At 35.7% G+C, this 26,468-nt stretch overlaps 1 protein-coding gene across 1 annotated transcript in view; it reads left to right on the top strand.

Moving 5' to 3' along the window:
- The first annotated feature begins 406 nt into the window (after nucleotides 1-406).
- The window catches only part of DSG1 (desmoglein 1), a 42,846-nt gene continuing 16,784 nt past the window's right edge, over nucleotides 407-26,468 (top strand). Inside the window, exons 1-10 of the mRNA XM_043443821.1 lie at nucleotides 407-663; nucleotides 1,253-1,385; nucleotides 10,071-10,106; nucleotides 10,375-10,506; nucleotides 11,704-11,859; nucleotides 13,970-14,114; nucleotides 16,658-16,824; nucleotides 20,878-21,012; nucleotides 21,598-21,783; nucleotides 24,428-24,687. Of these exons, the coding sequence (XP_043299756.1) occupies nucleotides 1,338-1,385; nucleotides 10,071-10,106; nucleotides 10,375-10,506; nucleotides 11,704-11,859; nucleotides 13,970-14,114; nucleotides 16,658-16,824; nucleotides 20,878-21,012; nucleotides 21,598-21,783; nucleotides 24,428-24,687 (1,265 nt within the window). The 5' untranslated portion in view covers nucleotides 407-663; nucleotides 1,253-1,337. The remainder of the gene's footprint in view (nucleotides 664-1,252; nucleotides 1,386-10,070; nucleotides 10,107-10,374; nucleotides 10,507-11,703; nucleotides 11,860-13,969; nucleotides 14,115-16,657; nucleotides 16,825-20,877; nucleotides 21,013-21,597; nucleotides 21,784-24,427; nucleotides 24,688-26,468) is intronic.

Raw genomic sequence — 26,468 nt, 5'->3', positions numbered from 1 at the left:
ATGACAGCATTCTGGAGAACCTCTGACCCTCAGAGATACTCTTCCTTTCTGGGATAATTCTTAACATCTTTTTGACCATAATCAACATCTTACCAGATAGATCTCTTGGTCCAGACTGCTACTTCCAGCTCCATAGACTTCCTGCCACTCACAATATTCATACTAGACATTGCCAGGTGAAGAGGAGATTACCCTTAGAACACTAAAGGCTTTCCTGCGACAGTTCACTATTTATTTTCACAGACTTCAGGGCTCCATTCAGTTTCCTATTTGCATGTGTGGGCAGCTTTTTCTCCAGTGTATTCCCTATGCTCTAATTGGCTCACTATACAGATTCTTGGCTCTGTGCTTGGGACTCATCACTGACTTTTAACCCACCTCTCCTGAAGAACAGCTTTCTGTGTTTCTATTAGTATTTCAGGCTCTGACCCTCACTTTTAAAATTATCACCGAGATTTTAATTGGTGGTTTTTATTGTTTATGTTTAATCTTCCCTAGTGATATTTTACATTTTATTTTACTCCATTTGCAAAGGACAGAACCTTAAAGAGAGAGAAATAATTGGGGAAAGAAGACATTCATTTAGAGAGACAATAGAGACGTCCCTGGACTTTGGCTAATCACTTAAAGGGAACTGTGATTTATTCCAGGAACCTTAAAATTGTAAGTATATACGTTTTGTTTGTTTGAATGAATGCTTAAAAAAAAAAAATCCTCACTCCTAACATTAGCAGAGTTTCTGTCTCTTAAAAATAGTTCAGAAAATGACTGTTTCCTAACGTCCACTGAAATGGAAAGTTTATAATGTTCTACTGTGACCTGAAGGTCTGGCAATGAACATGGGTCACATAATCCTCTTTGAATAGTATAAACATTCAGACTCCACTTCCCTTTTCAATATGGGAAGAAGTTGAACAACCTGTAAAGAGAGCCTAGGGTGAAAAACCCCTATCCATTGTACAGTTCTTCACACTTCTGATCATTCTAAATGCCTGCCACTGGAAACCCTCACTAAAGGAGTGAATCTTCCATGCCCCACAGAAAGCTGCCTTTCAGCTGGAAGAGGGTGTGTCCCTAAGTTTTTACCTGCGAGCAATGATGATCCTGTTAAGCATTTCAGGGAGACCAGCCCAAGTTTTTAGGGTGGGGATCTAAACAGGTTATACGTACCTTCAGACCTGCTCCCAGAGAAGGCAGAAACACCTCAAAGCCTGCATGTAAGAACATCTACTGAGAAATTATTTTTAAGCAGACACCAGCTGAGTGGGGGGAAGAGAAAGAACAGAGAAGCAAAAACAAAACTCCCTTGATCTTGGATGTAAGAGAACCCAGCAGCGATGAACTGGCCCTTCTTCGGAGCAGCTGTGGTGCTGTTCATTTTCCTGGTAAGTGAATCCTGTTAAAAACTTTCCATCATCGTTCTCATTGTAAACAAGAGAGAACTTTTAGGAAAATGTTATTTTGTGTTATTTCTAACCTAAACCCATTAAAAGTTTAGGTTAATGATAAGGTGATTTTTATGGACTAGATTTTTTAATAGTGTTTCTCTCCTTAATTGAAGACTCCAAGGTCATATTAGTGCATCAGTGTCAACTCACCATATCACATCTCTGACATCGAAGTCATTGCCAAGTCACCGGGGAAACACTGAACTTAGGAAAGTCAGATCACTACTTAATAGCATTCTGTTCAAATTCTCCTTTGCAGGTGGGCTTTGAAAACTAATCTCACAGATGTATCGATTTTTAATCCAGGCATTTTCCCATACTTTTGGTATCTTTGCTGGTAGATTCACTATAATTTTTAAAATGTAAAAGTAGGATCCCTATAAATTAACACCATAGCTGTTTGTAACTGGCTTCACCACCCAAACAGTCTCATCGGTTCTGTATGTGGTTGGGGATTCATATCCACTAATATCAGAAGCCCCACACTTCTAAACTGTAATTTTATTTAAAACATTTATTTAATTTCAAAAAGAATGGCAGTATGGGAGATTTATAAATGACATAGTAGGTGAGGGAATGGCTATAATTAAGGAATAAGTATAATTATTATGATAATGGTTCTTACTACTAGAAAGTCAGTAATGACCACGAGACTAAAGTTGCACATTTGATGATCAGAGAAACTATAACAAAATACTTTATTACTGCAACCCTACACTTTATTAGTCTTCTCACTTTAGAGACAACTTCTAAGTACAGCACTAGTGTGTTGCATCAGCTTCTCTTGTGTTGAAAAATTGAAAATTGTAGTCTCTCTCACAATAATGTTAATATAATATAAAGAGGAAAGTGCCAGGTAAATCGTGTCTTCCAATTTTGGCAGGATGTAGTGCTGTGGTGAATATTTGTCTCTACTTGCTTCATTTTTGAACTGGATTGTTGGGTGTCTACAGTAACAAGTGAGATCTTTGATTCAACATATGCTGGTTAACTTGAATTCACTTTATTAATTGAGAGGCCATAACCAGTGGGTTTATTAATAAATGAGCATCAGTAAGTGGTAGTTATATAGTTCCAAACTGCCCTTCAAACATTAGCCTTATTCCAGGGACTTGATACTGAGAATCTCGTAATTTGGGACATGGCAGGGATTAATGAGCACCACACAGTATGGCATTTGAACATAGGAGTGTTTGTTAACTATGAAATAAGAAAATACTTTTAATTTCATATAAATTTGATCTGATTCAGGTCCATTATAGTATCAGTTGATTAAAGTTTATTCGGATGCTTATGTATCTTCATTGAATCTATAAGATGCCTTTTTAAATTTTTATGATTATTTCTAATTAATTACATCCTATAAAATTCCTTTAAACAGCCATTTGTATCTAGTCATTCTTCAGTACAGCATATCATTTTATCAAACCCATGTATTTTCCTGTAACTTTCTCTCTTTGTAGAGAGAGTTCTGGGCCTTTGTCCTTTATTTTCTGAGTCTGGATAGTTTTTGCCTGTTTGCATGTGAATCATTTGTTTGTCTTTTGCCATATTTTACTTTGGAATCAATCATAAGTTCTCATACACATTAGGAAAATTATTTCTTGAAGAACTTATTTTATAAAGAATTGAAATCTTCCATTTAAAATAACTTTTTTTAAAAAATTTCACTTTCTAAGGTTTAGAAAAATCACAAGTTATTTTTACTACTGATTTTACCAGATGATCTGGATAAATATCCTTTGGAGTTATCCAATCTATTTTTGCTTTAAAATACTTTTTCTGAACGTGAACCAGCACGATATCAAACTTTTCTGCTAGCCTTATTCTGAATGTTTGCTTTTACCAATTTAAAAAAAAGAAAAGAAATCTATGTAAAGTCTTTATATTCTCTGCTCAAAATTGGTAAGTGAAAATTACATTAAGGAGCATATTTGGGCAATTTTGAAAACTTTTAAGACATTTAAACTGATACTATCTTTGATGCAAACCCACTGAGAGCCCGACAACCATATACTTAACAAGTATGCTGTGTAATCTGCTCAATGTTCCTTTAAGTTTTAAGACTACAAATCAGCGGGTTCAATCAAGGAGAATAAAGCTGAAGAAACTTCTTATGGAGGCCAAGCTTGCCACACGACTATTCCATTATCTAGGCAAGGTGCCTGAACAGACACTAGCTTACAGCTGTTATAACATTGCAGGCCAAAGAAATGTTATTAACGCTACATTTATTTTTCTTTCTTTCTTTTTGTTTCCATGAGTTTGGTGTGTATATGTGTGGCTAGCAAGGGGCTGGAGGTGGTTAGAATGAATTCTACACCAGAAAACAAGGCTAACTTTACATCAAATATAAGAAATCTCTCTGAGTGGCTGTAACTGTGGTAGAAGGGATGACATGGTGACTGTGAAAAAGCAAAGTAGAACCAGTAGAATTTTATAGTTCTGTTGATTTCTAAAACTCACTTTGCAACTTCACCAGGTCCAATCGATCAACTCAAATCAATACAGATATCAAGGTGTCTTTTTCTATAAAAGTCAACTTCTGCAGCATACACTCAAAGAACAAATACACCCATCTTTACTACCAAGAATGATTGATTTCTTCAGTTGATCATATCAGCCTCACTTCTCCTCTTTCCACAGTTAATACTTCCATTAAAAAAAACTTCTTCTGACCACCAGATAAACTAATTCTATAGTTTGAACTTAGCTGAAATTATTAAGTTGTTGAAATTATTATGCAGTTGTTTTTAGAGTATTTCTCAAGCCCAGAGCTAAAATATAATATATACTTTATTACATAGTTCATCAACTTATGTGAACCAGAATCTTAAATTTCCATAATTGTGTTTATTGATGCCTAAAGCAAGAGCTAACGAATTAGTACAGACACAACAGAAGAGAAGCAAAAGAGAGGGTTTTAGGCTTTCTTGTGCTCATATTATAGTGATACATATTACAGATATCAGAATTTCAGTAAAATATTTTCTAGAAGATGGAAGCAGCATTTCTGTTTACCTGTTAATTCAAATGTATAAATTGTATTTAAGCAAAGTCATGATGCTCTTAAAAGCTTTGGAATTTCACAGCAGATTTAAGATCAGCCTGTTCTTTAACTTTTATGAGAATAAAGAGTACAAATTTGTCATCATTTAATTGGCTTGAGTTGCTACAGAGTAAAATCATTTGCTGTGTCTGATTGAGGTGACAGAAAAACCTAAAGAACTAGGAAATGCTAACTGGAAAAATCTGATGACTTGGCTGCTAAAGGACAAGATTCACCAACTTAACAAGGCTCATAAATCTAGAAAAATAACACTGTCTATTCCCAGAGCATTGTATTTCTGATAACTCTTCTGCTACATATTCTTCAAGGACGTTGTTGTTGGCTATCTCCGTGTCCTAACAGACACGACATTGTCCTGACACTGGAAGCAGGATGGGCACTTAGTACCGCAGTTAGACTTACCGTGCTCCCCACAGTGAGGGAGCACCCTTCCAGAGCACTGGGTCATGTCACTCTCGCTGGCTATGCTTGGCATGCGATGACCTCTAATGGACTTAGGCAAGTCAAAGTGGTTCAAATGCCACCGGTTGCTGATCTCAGTTGGTCTACAAGCATGGAGCACAGCCTTGGCTAATAAACAACCACAGCTTCACAAATTAAGCACTGCCTGCTGCTCATAAAACTACCTGGCTGTAAGTTATTCGAGGGCAGGTTCTGTCTCTAAGTCACTTTTGTATCCTTCATAGTGCCTTGCACCAGTGCAAGATTGCTCAGTAGACGTCTAATTCACAAAGAAGAGGTGTCAATAGGGAATTTTAAGGTGGTTTCTATTTTCTCCCCGCTGCACACACACTCCAAATAATCATGAGGGTATTACACATGAAAACAGTCGTGATGAATTTTTCTGTTACTTTCATGATGCATCATACATTTACATTTTATCTAAGGCTTGTCATAATATTTCTAGGGCTTAGATCCTTCAAAAGTCTTAATAATAAAGCCTTGGTTTCACACATCAGATATGTATTTGTCAAAGAAATAAATAAACCAATCAACAAATAAGAAGAAGGACCTACCAACGTGCTGTCGACTCCAGCTATGGTCGAAGTAATACAAAGGAAAGACAAAACAGGAGGTTTTTTTAAAAGAAGCAATTTATCATATTTTGGCTTTATCTCAGGTTCATTCTTATACATAACAGTTAGACACAAAATGTGATGCTTTAAAAACTGTCATGTGACTGTTGAAGATTAACACAATTATTAAATGCAAGAAGTTGTCCTTATAAAAACTACTTATTACTTTCAAGACCATTTTTACTATATGTAAAGAAATGTAAACCTCGACGTCAAAAGAAAAAAAAATGAGCTTAATTAGAATCATTGAAATTAGCATGCAATTTTGTGTCTGTGGCTTTTAAATATATATATGTATGAATTGGCTCCTAAAATAGAGATGCAGGGAAGGTTCATTGAGGATGTGCTTTAAGTGAATTATTCACTGCTTTCTTAGAATATTTGAATTGGAAAGGGCTTTAGTCTCATATACAGAAGAGGAAACTGAGGCACCAAATGGCTAAGTGACTCACCCCAACACCCATATGCAGTGGGCAAAAGAGCTGAGATGTACTCAGCTTGACCAGTCTTCATTACCTAAGTGCATCTCCATCATGGTCTCCACGGAACACATCCCCAACACATCTCATAAACCAAACTAGTCCCCTGCTGCTGCTGCTGCTAAGTCGCTTCAGTTGTGTCCGACTCTGTTCGACCCCATAGATGGCAGCCCACTAGGCTCCCCCACCCCTGGGACTCTCCAGGCAAGAACACTGGAGTGGGTTGCCATTTCCTTCTCCTAGTTTTCCCCAAATAACCTTATCCTTGTTCTAGAGACAAAGTCTAAATTATTCAGGATAGTGTCCTTCAATTTACCTCTTCAACCAAGTGACTTTCATCTCCAACATGTCTCCCTCTCCAAAACTATTTCCTTGCACACTATTAGTAATCTAATTCTACTATCACATCTTTCTAACTTTTTTTTTGATCACCAAATTCCTTGGGAAAGTGATCATTTTCATGTCCTTTTTCCCATCTTATTCCCCAATTTCTTTCAGTCAGAAAGAGCCTGTTCCATCCAACTGAAGCATCCTATTCAAAGTCCTAGAAAACCTCAGATTTCTTCAGGAATCACTCTGTTCAGCTATTTTATATCATCTGATATGGTTCATGCCCCATCTGTCTTTCAGTTTTCCCTTCCTTTGACATCCTTGATTTTGCATGACATTTTCTTCCTGTTTTTTCAGCCATTTCTTTTTCTCCTTTTCATTTCTTATTTTTTGTCATTGTTCCCAGTTACATAGATGTAGGAATTCCCATGTTTTATTCTCATCCCCAGGCTGTTTCTTGGCTGTGTTCTTGAGGGATTTCAAATTCTCCCATGATTTCAACTAAGCAAACTGAGCAGTTATTCCTCCACATGTCAGGCCTGAAGCACCATTGTTCACCGTGCTGATGTGCTTTTCAAATAGCTAAGCATCTTCACCCAGGCCCTTCTCCGGCATCTTAAACTTGCCGTGTTCTAACCTGCTAAATTCTGCTATGCCCGTGCTCCGGATCTGCCTGTTTAAAACTGCCGTCACCTGAAATTCTTCCCTCTCTTGACTCCCACGTCCCATTGGTTCTCAAGCCCTGTCAGTTTCACCCTTGCAGTATCTCTCCCTTAATCTTTTCTGGTCTGTTCCCACTGCTCCTGTTCAGCTCTGCATCTCCGGCCTAATTTGATGTAAACACTCACTGCTGGTGGCCTGTAATCACTGCCTCTTCCCTGTGGTTGGCCTAATCTTTTAAACCTGCAATTTTATCATGCCTTTCCCAAGATCAAAAAATTTCAATATTTTCCTACTGCACACAGAGATTTATTGTTAACATTGAAAAGGTAACTATATATATTTAGTCTACCCCTGTCATTTCACAAATGAGAAAACTAAGCTAAGAGAATTCAGCAAGTACACTGAAAGTTCTCTGACCCTATGAAGTACTCTGTTTATTTCATTATTTTGCCTTTGAAAGTCCAAGAATGACAATTTCAGGGTTTGGTTTTTTTTTTTCCCCTGGACTCTGAGCAAATCACAGTGAGATTATGTTCACAAAACATAATTTTAAGCAGACTTGGCAGTTTTTTAATTACTAATCCAGTTGAGAGCCTGGCTCTGTGGTGAAACTTGCTTGATCTTCTGCCTGAGTTGCTACTCATGGGAAAAAGAATGACCCAGCTTCATAAAGTTGGAAGGTTTCTTAGTCATCTGGCATAGTTCTCCAAAACAAACAGCAAGCACTGACACCTTGGTGTGGTAAGGGAAGCGCAAGACAGATAGCTAATGCATACACAATTCTGTAACTGTGAAGAAATGGCTCCCAGACAAATAAGATACCCCCACACCCAAGTTCCACACCTACAAATTAGAGGAAAAAGTGTTCATGAGTTCACAGGTAGCAAGAAATACATACCTGCACTAACATCATTTCAATTCGGTGCCCAAGAGGGACTCTACAACAACAACTCAGTTACTTGTCCAAAGTAACTTGGACCATTTGGGTCATTTATTTTTCTTTCTCCTCCCACCCCATGCATAGCATTACTGTTATTGCTGTTATCATTGTATATAAGCATTCCTATTAATAATTCACAAGGATATTATGAGATTAGATTAAAATCAGAATTATTTTGAATTCTCAAAGTTGTAATAATGTCAATTCTTCATAGTATATTTTACTTAGAAATTTACATGGAATAGCCATCTTATATTACACATGCCACAAACACAAATTTAGGCTGAATTGTTTTGGATTGTGAGTGCGTGCTCAGTCACTCAGTCATGTCCAACTCTCTGTGACCAGCCAGGCTCCTCTCTCCATGGGGTTTTCCAGGCAAGAATACTGGATGGGGTTGCCATTTCCTCCTCCAGGGGATCTTCCCAACCCAGGGATCAAACCCCTGTCTCCTGTGTCTCCTGCATTGGCAGGCAGATGCTTTTGTATTTAGCTCTAAATTAATACCCAAACCTCAATTGCTTCATCTGTAAAATGGAAAGAATTATAGTATTGACCACATATACTACTGAAGACTGAGTGCATGGATTTCTCTAAACACATTTTCCAATATTTAGTTATCATTCAGTAAATTGTAATGGTGATTAATGATAATGATTAACATTTGATACCATGAGTATATAATTTCTATAATAAAAACATAATCTCTTTATACTACTGATATTAACCATTATGAATTATGGAAATTTTTTAAAAATATGTACTTGGAGACTAAAATTTTATTTTTATTTAAGGGTGAAATTGAAAGTGACTATAAAAAGTAATTATTATATTTTGAAATTACTATTGTTAGTATTTTTTAAAATACAAACTATAATTTTCTTTTATCAGTGGTCCAGATAAAGTCTAATTATGACAACATCTCTCATAATTAGCAATTCTGGAAAGAAAAAAACAGAAGTTAAAATTTTCTTATTTAGGGGTGAATAAAAACTAAGAGTGTATACCACCTTTAACTAATTCTAAGTTAAATTTAATAAATGTAGATAAATCCTTCAAATTCACACCTAATTTTTTGATATTTTACAATGTCTTTAGTATATTGATATAGTAGACTTAATATATAAATGTGTGTTTTTAGAAATGCCTTTGTCTTTAGAAAAAAATAATTTAAATTATATACATAATTTTACACTACAAATTATATATAAAGATCAAGGCCAGAGCTGAAATTAGGGAGAGTTCTGTTTGACTAGTTCATTTGTTTGACAGGGAAATTGTTTAATGCAGGAGAAAAGATTAATGAAAGTTGCGTACACAGCAATTTGTCCCTACAGTCCTGTAATTTATTTTCATTGCTGTGGAAGGATGCATTTATATCATCTGTTTTGTTTAATGCCAGCAATAAAACATCAAATATGAACTCATTTTTACATAAAGAAAATTGTTTTGATTTCAGCACTTTTATTCTCATATTTCAAAGCAAATTAAAGATTTATCATCTTAAGATTTTCAAGAATACTCAAAAATCTTCCATCTAGAATTGGACTGTGAAAAAGCAAATTCCAAAGTTTTCCAGATATTTTCTGCTCTATATGCTTTCTTTACTTCAGCTTTTCTTTCCTATTTCCATTTGTGGCTAGTCAGATGCCAAAACTATAGTCAAATATTTTAGTATCATTACGTACTATTGAAATCACTAAATACCATCCAAGTGCTTTCAACTCTTCAGACATAAGATTTACTAAGAGATCTTGAGTTCCCAACCCTCATTCTCCCCGGGTTCTAGTTTCAAATATCCTAGCTCATATGATTACAAGTATCTGTACAGGCTAAGAATGAAAAAGAAGTTAACAATAAAAAGCAATGAAAAGAAGAGCAAAATTGAAAGGTAAAAACCAAACATAAAAGAATCCTTAGTATTGTCCTCAGACCTTGAGAGAGAAACCAAATTCACCTGTTAATGACCCACAAGACTGTTTTTTTTTTTCAAGCAGTGGGATAACATGCATTGTAGAGCATTCAATTAAAAATTAACTATTATGATTATCTTATTTTTTATAGGTGGTGCTGGAAGTTAACAGTGAATTTAGAATCCAGGTAATATATAGCAAATTAATTTTTTTCCAAATTAAAAGTGAAAAAATATAGTTTGGGAGAAGTAATATATTTTCCAATAAAAATTTATCCTTTATAAGTAAAGTTAATGTTATGCTAAAATTAATGGATTATCAAAATTACCAATTATTCCAACTAAACATCCTCTCTTTCTGACACTGTTCTAACCCCTAACATCTCCAATGGAATGTGAATTATGAATAAATTATATTTATTAATAGATACTATTACTTTGTCCTGCCCACCCAAGGTCAGAGATTATAACACTAAAAATGGCACCATCAAGTGGCTTTCCACCAGGAGGCAAAAGCGTGAGTGGATTAAGTTTGCTGCAGCCTGCCGTGAAGGTGAGGACAACTCAAAGAGGAACCCGATCGCCAAAGTGAGTATCAACCCCAAAGCAAAAAACCGAACATCAGAACGGACAGAGTTAAAATTTCAAAACAGCCTATCTTTGAAATATTTTATGAGCATATCTCACTGAGAAGTTATGATACAGAACACAACTATAGCTATTCAGATTATAAAAATTGAAGCCATCAAAAGTGTAAATTAAGAAATTTAGCCACTTGGGTAGACAGTTGAACACTGACTCATCACATTAGTGAAATTAATATACACAATCATGTGTCACCCTAAACTCTAGACGAAAAAATATAGTGATTTAAACAATGAATTTAATGTTCAGCACATTCACAGGGACCATTTAAATGTGTGCTCTTTCTGCCTCATGATCTCCTAGAATTGACTTTGTACTTTTAGCTTTCTATGAACAATCACAATGTACCCTCTTGCACATTCTCTTTTCCCTTCATTTTCCCTTTTTTCCTTTTGTAAACACCCAGTCACATGCACATGTGCACATACACACACACATGGAAACATCTCCACACACAGATTCACACATACAAACATATATGCATACATACACACAGATTTACACAGAGATTCCCCCATAAGATTGCTTACAATCATACAATTTTTAATTTCAAAGAGATCCCTGGTTTCCATAAAATTTATTTGGAATGGTCTCTTTGATTTTTCTGCTAATACCACCTCCTATTTTCAGAATTAAAACCTTCTACAATAGAGTTGGATAACTCTCTCTTGTCACCTACATAAATCCACTTAAAACTTTCTTCCAAAACTTTACATTTAAAAAAACATTTAATCAAAAGATCAAAGTTATGTAATAACATTGAGAAACTCCTGAAGAGGGTAAGGAGTTCCCTACTGGCCTCAACATTAGCACAGACATTAAAAATAATATGATCCATCTTAAATGTTGAATGAGTGAATGCATGAATGATAACTATACAGATTTAGATTTATGAGAGTGATATTTTACTTTTTTCTTATTTGGTAGAAACTAAAATTGAATTTCTTCTATTACATTGTCATTTACTGCTGAAAATACTAGAGCTGTAATTATTCCACTTATCCAGGAAAATAATTCCTATTTCCAACATTTCTCAAAAGATAACAGGATAACTCACATTCAACAATTCTCAAGAACGATAGTTATTACATCAAACAGTTGTACTCTTGATTTCCTCTCTGTAATGTGCTCTCTTTGCAGATTCACTCAGATTGCGCTGCAAACCAGCATGTTACATACCGCATCTCTGGAGTAGGAATTGATCAACCACCTTACGGAATCTTTGTTATTAATCAAAAAACTGGTGAAATTAATATAACATCCATAGTTGATCGAGAGGTCACCCCTTTTTTCATTGTAAGTGCATGAATGTGTGTGTTCGGGCCTATATTACTTTTGAAATATGTTCAGTTCAGATCATATTTATTTGATTTCAAGAGTCTCAATATTGGGCATTTTTGGTTGTCTCTTATTTCATGGGCATTCAATGACCTGACAGAAACAAAAGGTTAAGAGAAAGAGGAGTGTTTGCTTAACAGCCTTAGCAAAAGGGCTAACCTCTCGTCAGTTCCCGTGTCAAGCTAGGTGTTTGTCAAGAAGGGCAAGCGCCTAACTTGCTTCTCTTTCTTTAATTCAGTTGAGAATATCAGTTCCTCTTCACTCCAATGCCAAATGGTGATTTCTGGAACTCCAGATGGAGCCTTTCCTGAGTGAACGTACTTGATGATAAATTCACATTGCTCAACTCCCCTGAGCTCAGAGTGTGCCTTGGAGAAACTTTAACTCACCCTTAATCTCACTCTATTCTTTACAGTCACCGTGACAAAACTTCAAACTCTCAACCTCATTTCCACTTTATGCAGTTGACCTGATGACCCGCTTCATTAAAAAGTTTGAGGCCTTCCATCACAAACTCCCATAATTAATTCTCTCTCCTCCAGTTCAGAAATGTTCTGAATTAAATCCAAAAAAAAAAAAAAAATGATCGATTTTCTGCTTTTTCCCAATGAATTATCCCAAGAGCTAGCTATTTTCCCATAATTATCTGTCCAAGAACCTTAATCAATTTACTTTGTTTTTTCATCTCTCTTCTGACTGCTCCATTGGCTGCTAATCGATTTCCATCTATCACTAGGGTCAACACTTGTTAATACTTGAAAAACAAAAATAGAGAAATTTTAATATCTTTCTTTGATCTTGTAACCTCTCCAATTCAAACCCCATAATTTTCCAAAATGCCTTCAAATAGTAATCTCTGCTTGCAGGTTTTCACTCATACTGCTTGTCTGTAATGCCTCAAACTACTTTAATTCCTTAGTCTACTATTCCATATCGGGTATTCCTGCCTTGTCTCCCACAATGTTTCCCTGAAAATTCTAAAAGCCAGCCTATTAGCTTCTCTTGAAACACATGCCTTTTTATATGAAACACAGTAAGTTCCCTATGGGCTTCCCACATAGTGCTAGTGGTAAAGACCCACCTGCCCCTGCAGGAGATGTAAGAGAGGCAGATTCGATCCCTGGGTCAGGAAGATCCCCTGGCAGAGGGCATGGCAACCCAACTCCAGTATTCTTGCCTGGATAATCCCATGGACAGAGGAGCCCAGTGGGCTACAGTCCATGACGTCACAAAGAGTTGGACACGACTGAAGTGACTGAGCATGCACATACGCACAGTAAATTCCCTACATACCAACGAGTTTCATTCTGGGAATGCATTCGTAAGTCCTGCAAAGTTAGCCTAGGTACCCAACTAATACAATTGGCTATGTAGTACTGTACTGGGATAGATTGATAATACATTTGCATCTTTAAAAGTTTGCAACTTGAAGGTTCATATGTAGGGGACTTACTATATATCACACAGGCAAAATAGTATACAATACACTTATGTAACACCCAATAAGTGAAGCTGGTATGCTGCAGTCCATGGGGTCACAAAGAGTCGGACATGACTAAACGAATGAACAACAACAACAAATAATAATATAAACACCCACATAGCCCTCACTTATCCCATGAATGCTATATTTCTTTGAAGCCCCTGTGTGACTCTCCTTTGAAATAATCTCAAACTCCATAACCCCTATTCCTAATTCCAAGCAATGAGTTTTTGCCACTTCACTTCCTTCCTCACATGAATCCTTTTCCTTGGAACACCCTGTCAATTATCTGCTTCACCTGTTGAAATTTTCTTTGAAGATCTCTCAATCATTACATCCTCCTATGAAGTCATAGCTATTTTGTTCTTCCTTTACATAACTTATCATGTTACCTTTTCTCAAATGGGATTTTGACTTTGTGTTTGCCTCCCCTTCTAAGTACTGCTTGTGCCTACCTTTGAGTAGGAAATCATATGTCTCACTGTTCTTTTAGTTTCCCACAATACCTAAGCATAATGCTCAGAGAAAGCGAGAACTTAATAATTACGGGTTGCACCATGTAATTATTCCTCTTTTTTCTCCTAGATCTATTGTCGAGCTCTGAATTCACTGGGCCAAGATTTAGAGAAACCTCTTGAGCTTAGAGTCAGGGTTTTGGATATAAATGACAACCCTCCAGTATTTTCTATGTCTACTTTTGTAGGAGAAATAGAAGAAAATTCTAATGCAAGTAAGTAGTCTACTTTGTTAAGTAAACAAGACTATTGGGTTTCCAGATCTGTTTCTTAACAGCCAGGCATCTAGAGGCTAAACTCTGTCAAGATACTACATCACAAATGTGAAAGATAAGTTTGGAGAAGCATGTAGAACAGAAAAGCATGAAGAAGGCTCCATCATGGCTTTCCCTTCAACCATGGAAGCAGCTCCAACTGTCATACACAAGAAGCAATGCTAACGAAATGGGAGGAATTTGCTCACACACCACCTCTGTAGTAGATTCCTAAGGAAAAATTCCAAAAGTATTTTGCACAGTGATGACAGAGGCACTGGGAAGAGAATTCAGCCTCCCAGTCTGACTACTATGAGGATGTCCATGGTGACTCAAACAGAAAAGAATCTGCCTGCAAGGCAGGAGACCTGGGTTCAGTCCCTGGGTAGGGAAGATCCCCTGGAGAAGGGGATGGCTACCCACTCCAGTATTCTTGACTGGAAAATTCCATAGACAGAGGAGGCTAGCAGGCTATAGGTTCATGGGGTCGCAAAGAGTCAGATATGACTGAGTGACTAACACACACACACACGGACTACTTGAAGGGGAATCTTATCCACTTCTATTCATACTGCTTTTAAAAAATTTTTTAACTACTTTAAAGTAACTCACAGAAATCACCTCCAGACAATCTATTTGGTGTTCATAATCTTAAAGAGCTTTTTAGGCAAAGAAATACAAAACACCTACAACGCGGGAGACCTGGGTTTGACCCCTGGGTTGGGAAGATCCCCTGGAGAAGGGAACGGCTCCCCACTCCAGTATTCTGGCCTGGAGGATTTCATGGACAGAGGAGCCTGGAGGGCCACAGTCCGTGGAGTCGCAAAGAGTTGGACATGACTGAGTGACTTTTACTAAATACAAAGCAAGCATTTTCCCCTTCTTATATATGATTTAATAAATATACATTTTGTTTGCTTTTTAGTCAAGGCACCGATTTTATGTATTTGAAATGTATTTTAAACCTAATCCTGTTTGGTCCTCCATGTGGATTTAAAGGTGACCATGTCAAGGGATGCCAGTGGAAGGGCACCAGAAAATCTAGAAACTAGATCCAGTACTTACTCTCAAGAGCTTTCATAATCTAAACGTGCAATTACTTCCTTATGGATTACTGTTAAAAGCAATATTTTAACTGCCAAATATTCAGTCCCTTGTGCAGATAGTGTATTAATTGCTTAGGGTACCACTGAAGATTGTCCTAAATATATTAAAAAACAGCAGAGACACTGTCTCATTTAAATTTAAAACTTCAACTAACCATAGTACTTTTAAGGAGTATAATTTCTTGTAAATTCAAATAATTCTTACACTTTAATTTTTATTTGTTAAAATATTATACCTATATTTTAAACTTTTAAAAATACTACTATAAGAAGGTTTGCTATAAAAATTTCACAAAATATGAGTAAAAATGGAATAAAATGCTTTCTTTGCTCTCCTTTGTACCATTCTTCAGAGGCAAATAGAATCACTAGTTACTTAGGTACATACTTTCTATAATCATGTAGATATATATAAACATATTTTCAAAGAAGGAACAAATGTGACCATATTTTACATACTAATCTACAGTGTGAATTTTTAAATATATTTTGAACACATTTTCATATTAGGAAATACAGGTTTCATCATTTCTTTTTAAGAGTTTCATGAGATTTTATTATATGAATGCACCATAATTAATGAAATAATTGCCTCTGAAAAACACTTAAAAATGATGAAATAAATCCACACAGATATTGGGAGAGAGAGAGAGAGGGACAGGAGCTGATAGTTTGTGTCTAAAGACAAATTGTGCTTGAAATAGAGTTGAGTATAGAAAAGTCTAGTTTATGAATGCTGGCAGCTCTTCACATTCTCCAGCATTCTTCATCAAAACTACCAATAAGATTATTGGAAAAGGTGAAGAACGGGTGCAGTATGTAATTAAACATGCATCTCTTTAAACCTACTAGACACCTAGTACTTTACTAGAGACCATGCAAACTAGAATAATAAAATATATTTACTGAATGCACATTATTCAATAGGAACTTCACATAATTTTATTTCATATAGCTATTTAATTCTTTCATGAATTCAGTGAGGACAATCCAATTTCATCCCCATTTATAGATGTAGAAACTGAGGCCAAGATCACATAGCTAAAAAGTACTATAGTTGGGAGAGTTAGTCTGTCCTTATATCACTTTGTTTCACCATAGAAGCCTTTTAAAAAAATAATTACACTAGAATAAGAAATGTAAAAGCAGAGGAAAATATTTCCTTGTTTTCTAAATATCAGTAATGTCTAAAGTTCCTGGTAAAATGTGATCTTTTCATCAAGACAAAGGTATTGAAAGGAGCTAAAATATTGATATGTTGAAGCAATAGAAAAGGAAAGTGGTGGAGTTCCCATTACATGGACTAACTAACCATAACACTTTGTTGGAAAAGCAATATACTATATTACAACAAAAATGCAAATTGTCCATTTGCAATCAATCTTTCTTGATTTCTAGATACACTGGTGATGGTACTCAACGCTACTGATGCAGATGAACCAAATAATTTGAACTCAAAAATAGCCTTCAAGATCATAAGACAAGAACCTTCAGATTCACCAATGTTTATCATCAACAGATACACTGGAGAAATTCGAACAATGAATAATTTTCTAGACAGAGAGGTAATTTTTGTTCTTTTGAGTGGGTTGTAGTCTCAATGGAACTGATTCTAAAAGCAAGAGTTCTAAGCAGAAGAAATGAAAAAGAAAACAATAGTTTAAAATTTTAATTACATAACCTTTTCACATAATGGGAATGACATAAGAAATATTTGTGAGATGAAAAAAATAAGAATTCTTCAAATAGATTTTATACTCATTTCTCATTTAATCTTACTGGATTTGTCTCAATTTGAGAAAACTACATTCTAAAAGTACATAAAAATACACAAGGTAGACGTAAAAGCTCTATTTTCTCTATTTTTCTATATTTTTTCTAAGTTTGTTCTACAATGAAATAAATTTAAGAAACAATTGCTGTAATGTCCCCCATCTTCGTGAGTCACAATGGAGGTGAACACAATAGAAGCCCCAAGAATTTTTACAGGTTAAGAAACTTGCTTATCTTTCTTTTTTTGTTTTGTTTGTTTGCTTATCTTTCTTTAATCTATCCTATCGTAGAGTCATTTGACAAGAGAATTCTTTTTTCCCTTTTCTCTTCCTATATCTCACATACTGATAGCCCACTGATTACTTTGGGAAATGACTCACAGAATCAGAAGGATGGAGAGGAATTCAGTAATATTCAGACCAGTCTAGTCACTTGCAAATAAAAAATAATTACTGATTTTTACCAAGTTGAACCATGTTTTTCTCCAGATATATGCCCAGGAGTGGGATTGCTAATCATACGGCAGCTCTAGTTTTAGTTTCTTAAGGAACTTCCATATTTTTTTTCATAGTAGCTGCAGCAATTTACATTCCCACCAACAATATAGGAGGGTTCCCTTTTCTCTATACCCTCTCCAGCATTTATTGTGTGTAGATTTTTTGATGACAGCTATTTTGGCTGGTGTGAGGTAATATCTCATTGTAGTTCTGATTTGCATCTCTAATAATTTGATTTGCATCTTTAAGTGATGTTAAGCGTCTTTCCATGTACTTTTTGGCCATCTGATGTCTTCCTTGAAGATATGTCTACTTAGGTCTTCTGCCCATTTTTTGATTGGTTGTTTGTTTTTTCATATATGGAGCTACATGGGCTGTTTATAAATTTTAGAAACAAATCCCTTGTTGTTCAAATCGTTTGCAAATATTTTCTCCCAGTCTCTAGGTTGTCTTTTCATTTTGTTTATGGTTTCCTTAGCCATGCAAAAGCTTTTGAATTTATTTAGCTTTCACTTGTTTATTTTTTTTAATTTATTTTTCTATTGAAGGATAATTGCTTTACAGAATTTTGTTGTTTTCTGTCAAACCTCAACATGAATCAGCCACAGGTATACATATATCCCCTCCCTTCTGAACCTCCCTCCCATCTCCCTCCCCACCCCACCCCCTAGGTTGATACAGAGTCCCTGTGTGAGTTTCCTGAGCCACACAGCATATTCCCGCTGGCTATCTATTTTACATATGGTAATGTAAGCTTCCATGTTACTCTTCTCATACATTTCACCCACTCCTCCCCTCGCCCCATGTCCATAAGTCTATTGTCTGTTTTTCCATCAATGTCCTGTTATTTTTGTTTTTATTTCCATTACTCTAAGAGATGGCTCAGAAAAAAATATTGCCGAAATTTATATCAAAGACTGTTCTGCCTATAGTTTCCTTGAAGAGTTTTCTAGTATCCAGTCTTACATTTAAATCTTTAATCTATTTTGTGTATCATGTTATTTTTGTGTATGATGTTAACGAATGTTCTAGTTTCATTTTTTACATGTAGCTGTCCAGTTTTCTCAGCACTGAACACCTCTTAATATTGAAGAGACTGTCTTTCCTCCATTGTAAAGTCTTGTTTCTTTTGTTGTAGATTAACTGATCTTAGGTGCATGGGTTTACTTTGGGTTTCTATATTGTTCCATTGATCTATGTTTCTATTTTTGTATCAGTTACATGCTGTTTTGATGACTGTACCTTTGTAGTATAGTCTGAGGTCAGGGAGTCTAATTTTCCTAGCTCCATTTTTGTCAAGAGAGCATTGGCTTTTCAGGATCTTTTGTGTCACCATACAACTTTTAAGATTTTTTGTTCTTGTTTTGTGAAAAACACCACTGGTAATTTGGTAGGAATTGCATTGAATTTGTAGATTCCCTTAGGTAGTGCAGTCATTTTGACAATATTGATTCTTCCAATTCAAGAACATGGTATATACTTCCATCTGTTTGTGTCATCTTTGATTTCTTTCATCAGCATCTTATAGTTTTCAGAGTACAGGTCTTTTGTCTCCTTAGGTAGGTTTATCCCCAGGTATTTTATTCTTTTTGATGTAATGAGAAATAAAATTGTTTAATTTCTCTCTCTGAGCCTTCATTGTGAGAGTATAGATTTCATTGTGAGAGCAACAGATTTCTGTGTATTAATTTTGTATCCTGCAACTTTACCAAATACGCTGATGAGCTCCAGCTTTCTGGTAGCATCTTTGGGATTTTCTATATATAGTATCATGTCATCTGCAAATAGTGACAGTTTTACTTTTTCTTCCCCAATTTGGATTTAGTTTATTTCATTTTCTCTGATTGTTGTGGCTAGGACTTCCAAAACTATGCTGAGTAAAGGTAGCAAGAGTGGATATCCTTGTCTTGTTCCTTTGTTCCTGATCTTAGAGGAAATATTTTCTAGCTTTTCACCACTGAGTAGGATTTTAGTTGTAGGTTTATCATATTTGGCCTTTATTATGTTGAGGTATGTTCCTTCTATGCTCACTTTATGAAGAGATTTATCATAAATGGGTGTCGAATTTTGTCAAAAGCTTTTCTTTTTGATGATGATGACAATGAAGATGATCATATGTTTTTATTCTTCAATTTGTTGATGTGATGTATCACACTGATTGATTTGCAGGACTGAAAAATCTTTGCATCTCTGGGATAAATCCCTTTTGATCATGGGGTATAATCTTCTTAATGTATTATTGGATTTGGATTGCTAGTATTTTGTTGAGGATTTTTGTGTCTATTTTCATCAGTGATATGGGCCTATAATTTTCTTTTTTGTGGTACTTTGATTTTTGTAACAGGATGATGGTGGCCTCATAGAATAAGTTTGGGAATATTCCTTCCCCTGCAATTTTTTTGAATAGTTTCAAAAGAATAGGTGTTAACTCTTCTCTAAATGTTTGATAGAATTCACTGGCAAAGCCACCTGATGCTTTATTTGTTGGGAGTTTTAAAATCACAGTTTCAATTTTAGTACTTGTGACTAGTCTGTTCATATTTTCTGTTTCTTCCTGGTTCAGTCTTGGGAGATTGTACCTTTATAAGAACTTGTCCATTTATTCCAGGTTGTCCATTTTATGGTGTACAGTTGCTTGTAGTAGTTTCTCATGATTTCTGTGGTGTCCATTGTTACTTCTCTTTTTTCATATCTAATCTTATTAATTTGAGGCCTCTCCCTTTTTTTCAGAGCAGATATTCTTAACCTGAGATTTGTGGAGAGCCCTCAAGACATCTCTAATTATGAATCCTCTAAAATTATATCAACTTTGAGTGAGGATACACACAAACATATATTTAGAAAAGGCTTCATGGCTTTTACCAGCTTCTAAAAATTGAAGCACCGTTGAATAGAATCAAGAAAATAGATCATCACTAACTGTACTGCCACATCCTGCCACTCCCCAGAAATGCAAACATTTGCTATCTCTTTATTCTACTTGCACATTCAAGGGCTAATAATTTAGGTACAGAATTTTCATTCTATAAATCCCTGGTAAACGATCTCTCCCCTCCTAACAATTTTGGTCTGCTTCGCCCTTTATATTATTTTTCAACATATAATAAGGAATGAGGGCTTTTAAAATTTTTGCTTCTTTTAAATAATGCTAGATAGGCATTGTTGGAAATAGAAGTGGCAGCTTCATATCGATTCATGTGAGATTTGTGAATTTTCAACATTCTGTGTTACTTCTATCTTCATCATAGATTTATGCAAATGTTGAGCCAACATTTTAAAAGATCTTTGTACAAAACAAAATAAGAACTGTCTACATCAACTGTGATATTGTTTGTTGTGTCTTTTTAGCAATATGGCCAGTACTCTCTAGCTGTAAGAGGCTCAGACCGAGATGGTGGGGCAGATGGTATGTCAGCAGAGTGTGAATGCAACATTAAAATCCTCGATGTCAATGATAACATCCCATACATGGAACAGCCAACAGTAAGTATTAGTCCTTGAATTTTTTTAAATTATTTATTTGGCTGCACCTGGTCTTAGTTGCAGCATGTGGGAATTAATACCCTGACCATGGATTGAACCTGGACCCCTGCATTAGAAGCTTTCAGTCTTAGCCACTGGACCACCAGGGAAGTCCCAAAGTTTGGGGTCTCTATGGGGGGGGGGGTCACCATGCAGCATGTGGGATCTTAGTTCCCCAGCCAGGGATCAAACCCCCACCCTCTGCACTGGAAGACGGAGTCTCAGCCACTGGACCACCAGCAAAGTCCAGTCTTTGAATTTAATAACTTTAATTTCTTTAACTTCTAAAATTTGTTCTAACAATTCTATTTAGAGATGTACATGTTAGTTATTTTTAAGTCATAACACAAAGGTACACACATATTTCATCTCGTGTTTGTTTATATAATACATATGAAAAAAACCCATATTTGAACAATGAAAAGTCAGACCACAAACATGGATCCCCTTTCTATATCATGAATAACTATAAACATTCTATATAAAACTAGTAGAATTCTCTTTCTTACATAGTTTGTGCTAAAATATTTTTACTTCTTGTTTCAGTATTCCATAAGCATTGAAGAAAACGCTCTGAATTCAAATTTGCTCGAGATTAGAGTAATAGACTTGGATGAGGAGTTCTCAGCTAACTGGATGGCAGTCATTTTTTTCATCTCTGGAAATGAGGGGAATTGGTTTGAAATAGAAATGAATGAAAGAACAAATGTGGGAATTTTAAAGGTTGTTAAGGTATGGTATCCTATTATAGTATATCCTATCCAATATTTTCTTTTCTTGGCTCTTTTTCAAAGTGGTAATCTTAAAATGATGTTAACACTTCACAAACTTGAGTGGGCAAAAGAATAAAAATTACTGTGTTTTAGGGTTATATATGATATAGAGCCTTTTATAGAGAGTTTTTCTGCTTATATCATTTCATAAAAATAGGCACTGAAGTTTTTACTTGAAACTCTTTCCTATCAATACAATATTCCCTCATGGATCATATAAAGGGAAAGCATTTTTAAACATAAATCTTGTTTTATGCTTGCAACAATAATTAATTAATCCTTTCAGTTTGAAGAATTTTATTTTTAACCAGATTCAACATGGCCTAAAAAAGGTGTCCCTGTCAATACTGTACATCAATTATTATTCACTAACAATATTCATCATATGAATTAAAACTTGTTAGTTTATCCAGAGTTTTTTTACAAAATTAAAATTAGACTACAGTCCATGGAATTCTCCAGGCCAGAATACTGGAGTGGGTAGCCGTGCCCACCTCCAGGTGATCTTCCCAACCCAGGGATGGAACCCATATCTCCCACATTGCAGGTGGATTCTTTACCAGCCTAGACACCAGCGAAGCCCAAGAATACTGGAAAGGGTAGCCTATCCCTTCTCCAACAGATCTTCCCAACCCAGGAATCAATCCAAGGTCTCCTGCATTGCAGGCAGATTCTTTACCAGCTGAGCTACAGGGAAGCCCACTGTACTTGCAGGATTATCAAATTCTCATCTCACATTGGCTGCTGACCCAGGCTTATTACAGGCATACATACACTAGAGATTTGGTCCATATCATAGAAATTTGGTCCCAGTCAACAGAGTTCTTCCGTGTCTCCACTACATTATTTATCCACCAATTTAACTGCAGTAGAATTTTCTCTGAGATTCAGAGGAAAAATGTCTGACTCCCAGGGGGTTGACAGTGAAAGTTTCACCCTGTGTTGTTAGACTTGTCAGTCAATTTTTTAAAATCTGCAACAGCTGTGCATGGATTGTGTCTGATGCACACAACACGTATTCCTCATGGTAAAATGCAATCCTCTTTTAACTATTTCCTTCCTTCAAAATTGCCCTGGGAAATGAACTCCTGAGGAATTGCATCCCTATAGGAACGTGTGATCATTTGTCTCATATGTCTTCATAAATGTCACCATACCTAGAGCCTCCATTCACTTAGTCATTGTGCACATGCCTTAGCTTATGCTCTACAGTATCCCTGCAAATTAGGCTCTATGCCCACATTACAAATAAATACACTGAGGTTCAGAGAGAGTTTGTAACCTGCTCAGTTCTCATCTCTAGTAAGTGCGACAACTGACACTCAAACCTCGGCTTCTCTAGCTATTAAGTTCACATTCTTTTTTCCACTATCCTACCTAGACTTCCATGCTGGGAAAACTGAGTCCTAATCTATTACACCCCAAACTATGATGTTACTGTAGAAAATCAATTTCTCTATCTGGCCTCAATATCTCTATCTGTAAAATGGGAATAATGTTGATTTTTCTCCCAGATGTGTGTGACATCATGTATCAATTCTTTTTAGGATTATATGCATGTAATAAGTGCATAGAGGTTCCCTGGTAGGTCAGTCAGTAAACAATTTGTCTGCAGTGCAGGAGACCCAGGTTCGATCCCTAGGTCAGGCAGATCCCCCTGGAGAAGGAAATGGCAATCTACTCCAGTACTTTTGCCTGGAAAATCCTATGGACAGAGGAGCCTGGTGGGCTACATTCCATGGGGTCGCAAGAGTTGGACATGACTTAGTGACTAAACCAGCACAATAAGTGCATATGATGTGTATCTATACATAATTTTATAACCATTCTTGGAGTTGCAAATTGAGATAATATTAGAGCAAAGACTGAAAATTTTAGCTAATTGGAGAGCTCAATGTGTGAATTGATGGTCATCTAATCTACTCTTGTGAAAATTTAGAAAAATGTAGTTGGTATTTATGTGCATACTGCATAGCTGTGGATTATATGAGTAGTGGATTTTGACATCATCTTTCATAATGAAAATTACTTTTTGATAATTTTATAATGTAAAATGAATTTTTTCCTAGATATATTGAATAAACTATAGATTTCTTATTATTTATATATTATATTCTATTATTTGATTTAGTGAAAGAAATCACATATACAAAATAAAATTTCTTATAAATAGTTCTTTATGGATAAAATCAGTCAAATGATTGAGACTAGATATATTTGGCCCATTCTTTGTAATAAATAGAGCTATTTTCTGAGAAACGTGAAATGATAGCAACTAGCATAAGCTCTCTTTGCACTACAAAATCAATGGATTTGACCGTCTGTATTATTTTAAATTTTTTAATTTGGTGGTCAGTTAGAACTCACATATTTTTAACTTTTTCAACAAAGGATCTAAGACAACTGGATTTTTTTCTTACTGTATTTCATGTGTTTGTATTGAATTGAACATAAAGTAAGAATAGACTGTGTATTTATATGTATTTATATTTTATTAGAGAAAAAGATATGAGAATTTCTTTTGCCTCTAATCAAAGAATTTCTCTTTCCTCTAGAATGCTTTTTTTCCTTCTAGTAAAACCATTTCACTTTGTATTTTCTAGCCCCTAGATTTTGAAGCTATGAATAATCTGCAACTTAGTCTTGGTGTTAGAAATAAAGCTGAATTTCATCAATCAATTATGTCTCAATATAAACTCACAGCAACTGCAGTCTCTGTGACCGTGTTAAACGTAATTGAAGGCTCAGTGTTCCGTCCAGGTTCAAAGACATTTGTAGTAAATAGTAATATGGGACAGAACTATAAAATAGGGGACTACGTAGCTTTGGATCTCGACACAGGTCGGCCTTCAACAACTGTTAGGTAAGACTGACTTTTTCCAACTAATTTTCACCACATATTGAACTGTATCTGAATTAAAATAGTTATCACTATTTTTGAAATTCAATCAGATAACATACAAACTGGTGAACTGTTACTTAATTTAGAGTGTTACTTAATTTACTTAATTTAACTTAATTAAGTTACTTAATTTAAAGCATAAATATCTGTGAAAAATGTAAGACGGAAAGTGTGAAGGTTTAAAATGTGAAAATAATTGTATCTTGAAAGTTTGACACTCCTGTGTTTATATATTTTATTGATCAGTTAGCTGATTTCCACATATCATGGTATTCCCCTTAGAAGATTTGATGGATTGATTTTCCCATTGCAAATCCACCCATTGAAATCAATTAGATTTAGCTAACTCGTATCAGTTACTTTCTTACTTTAATCAGCACTTAATATTGGTCAACAATAACCTTGATATGAAAAAGCTGGTTATATTAAGGAAAAAGTCATGCTTTGTATTTTTTTTAACTCTACATATCTGAATGTTTCTACTTGATCATGAAAAATCACTGTATTATATGTGCACACGTATTTTGAAAAGTGTCTGTAGTCAAGAACAATGGTGGGATGGAAAGACCTCACAAATGAGTTTTAAAAGTTTTTGCTCTGTAGTCACCTCACTCCATACGAGTATTATAGCTCTTACCACACTGTGCCATTACTGTTTGTTTGTTGGTTTTTAATGTTATTGGAATATAGTTGCTTAAGGCTTCCCAGGTGGCTCAGTGGTAAAGAATCCAGTTGCCAATTCAGGAGAAGCAAGAGACGTGGGTTCAATTCCTGGGTTGGGAAGATCCCCGGGAGGAGGGCATGGCAACCCACATTCTCGCCGCAATGGAGAATTCCGTGGACAGAGGAGTCTGGTAGGCTACAGTCCATGGAGTCGGAAAGAGCTGGACATGACTGAGCGACTGAGCCGGAGCTGGAGCATAGTTGCTTTCCAGTGTTGTGTTAACTTCTACAGCAAAGCGACTCAGCTAAACATATACATATATCCCTTCATTTTTGGATTTCCTCCCCACAGGTCACCACAGAGTACTGCCTAGAGTTCCCTGAGCTACACAGTAGCTTCTCATTAGTTACCCATTTTATACATGGTATCAATAGAGTATATATGTCAGCTCCAATCTCCTAATTCACCATACCCCTCCTTCCACCTTGGTATCCATACATCTGTTCTCTATATCTGTCTCTATTTCTGCTTTATAAATAGATCATCTACACCAAATTTTTTCAGATTCCACATACAGGCATTACTATCTACGGTCTTTGCACCACCATTGCTGATAAGCTCTCTTGTACTCCACAGACGTGAGTTCACTGAGGGAAGACTACACCTCTGCCTCCGACTCCTTTCTAAGTTCTATTCCCACCATTTAGCACAATGCCTGACACAGACAGTTATCTAACCAATGTATGTCTAACAAACATATAAATGGAAGGAAAACTTCAAAGATGAGGAGAGGAAAAGAATAGAGAATAGGATAGAGGTGCAAGACAAGGACGGAGTTTGGAATCCACAAGAAATTCTGTAAATTCACTGTGTATATAGGAAGGGAGTGGAAATAGGAAAGGGATGAAAGACAAGCTCTGAAGAAATAACTTCTTTGGTAAAAGAAAAGTTTAGAATTAGCAGCAGTCCAAGAAGTTCCACTATCTGGGTTGTCCAGGACAGTTCTGATGCTACCAAAATCAAATGAAAATGAGGCTGCAAGTATCAAGGGATTGTACAGACATCCAAGTGGGTATAA

The sequence above is a fragment of the Cervus canadensis genome, chromosome 23, assembly GCF_019320065.1.
Source record: "Cervus canadensis isolate Bull #8, Minnesota chromosome 23, ASM1932006v1, whole genome shotgun sequence".
In the NCBI taxonomy this organism is placed as follows: Eukaryota; Metazoa; Chordata; class Mammalia; order Artiodactyla; family Cervidae; genus Cervus; species Cervus canadensis.
Note: the sequence above shows the minus strand (reverse complement) of the source record. Positions and strands in the feature narration are given on the sequence as shown.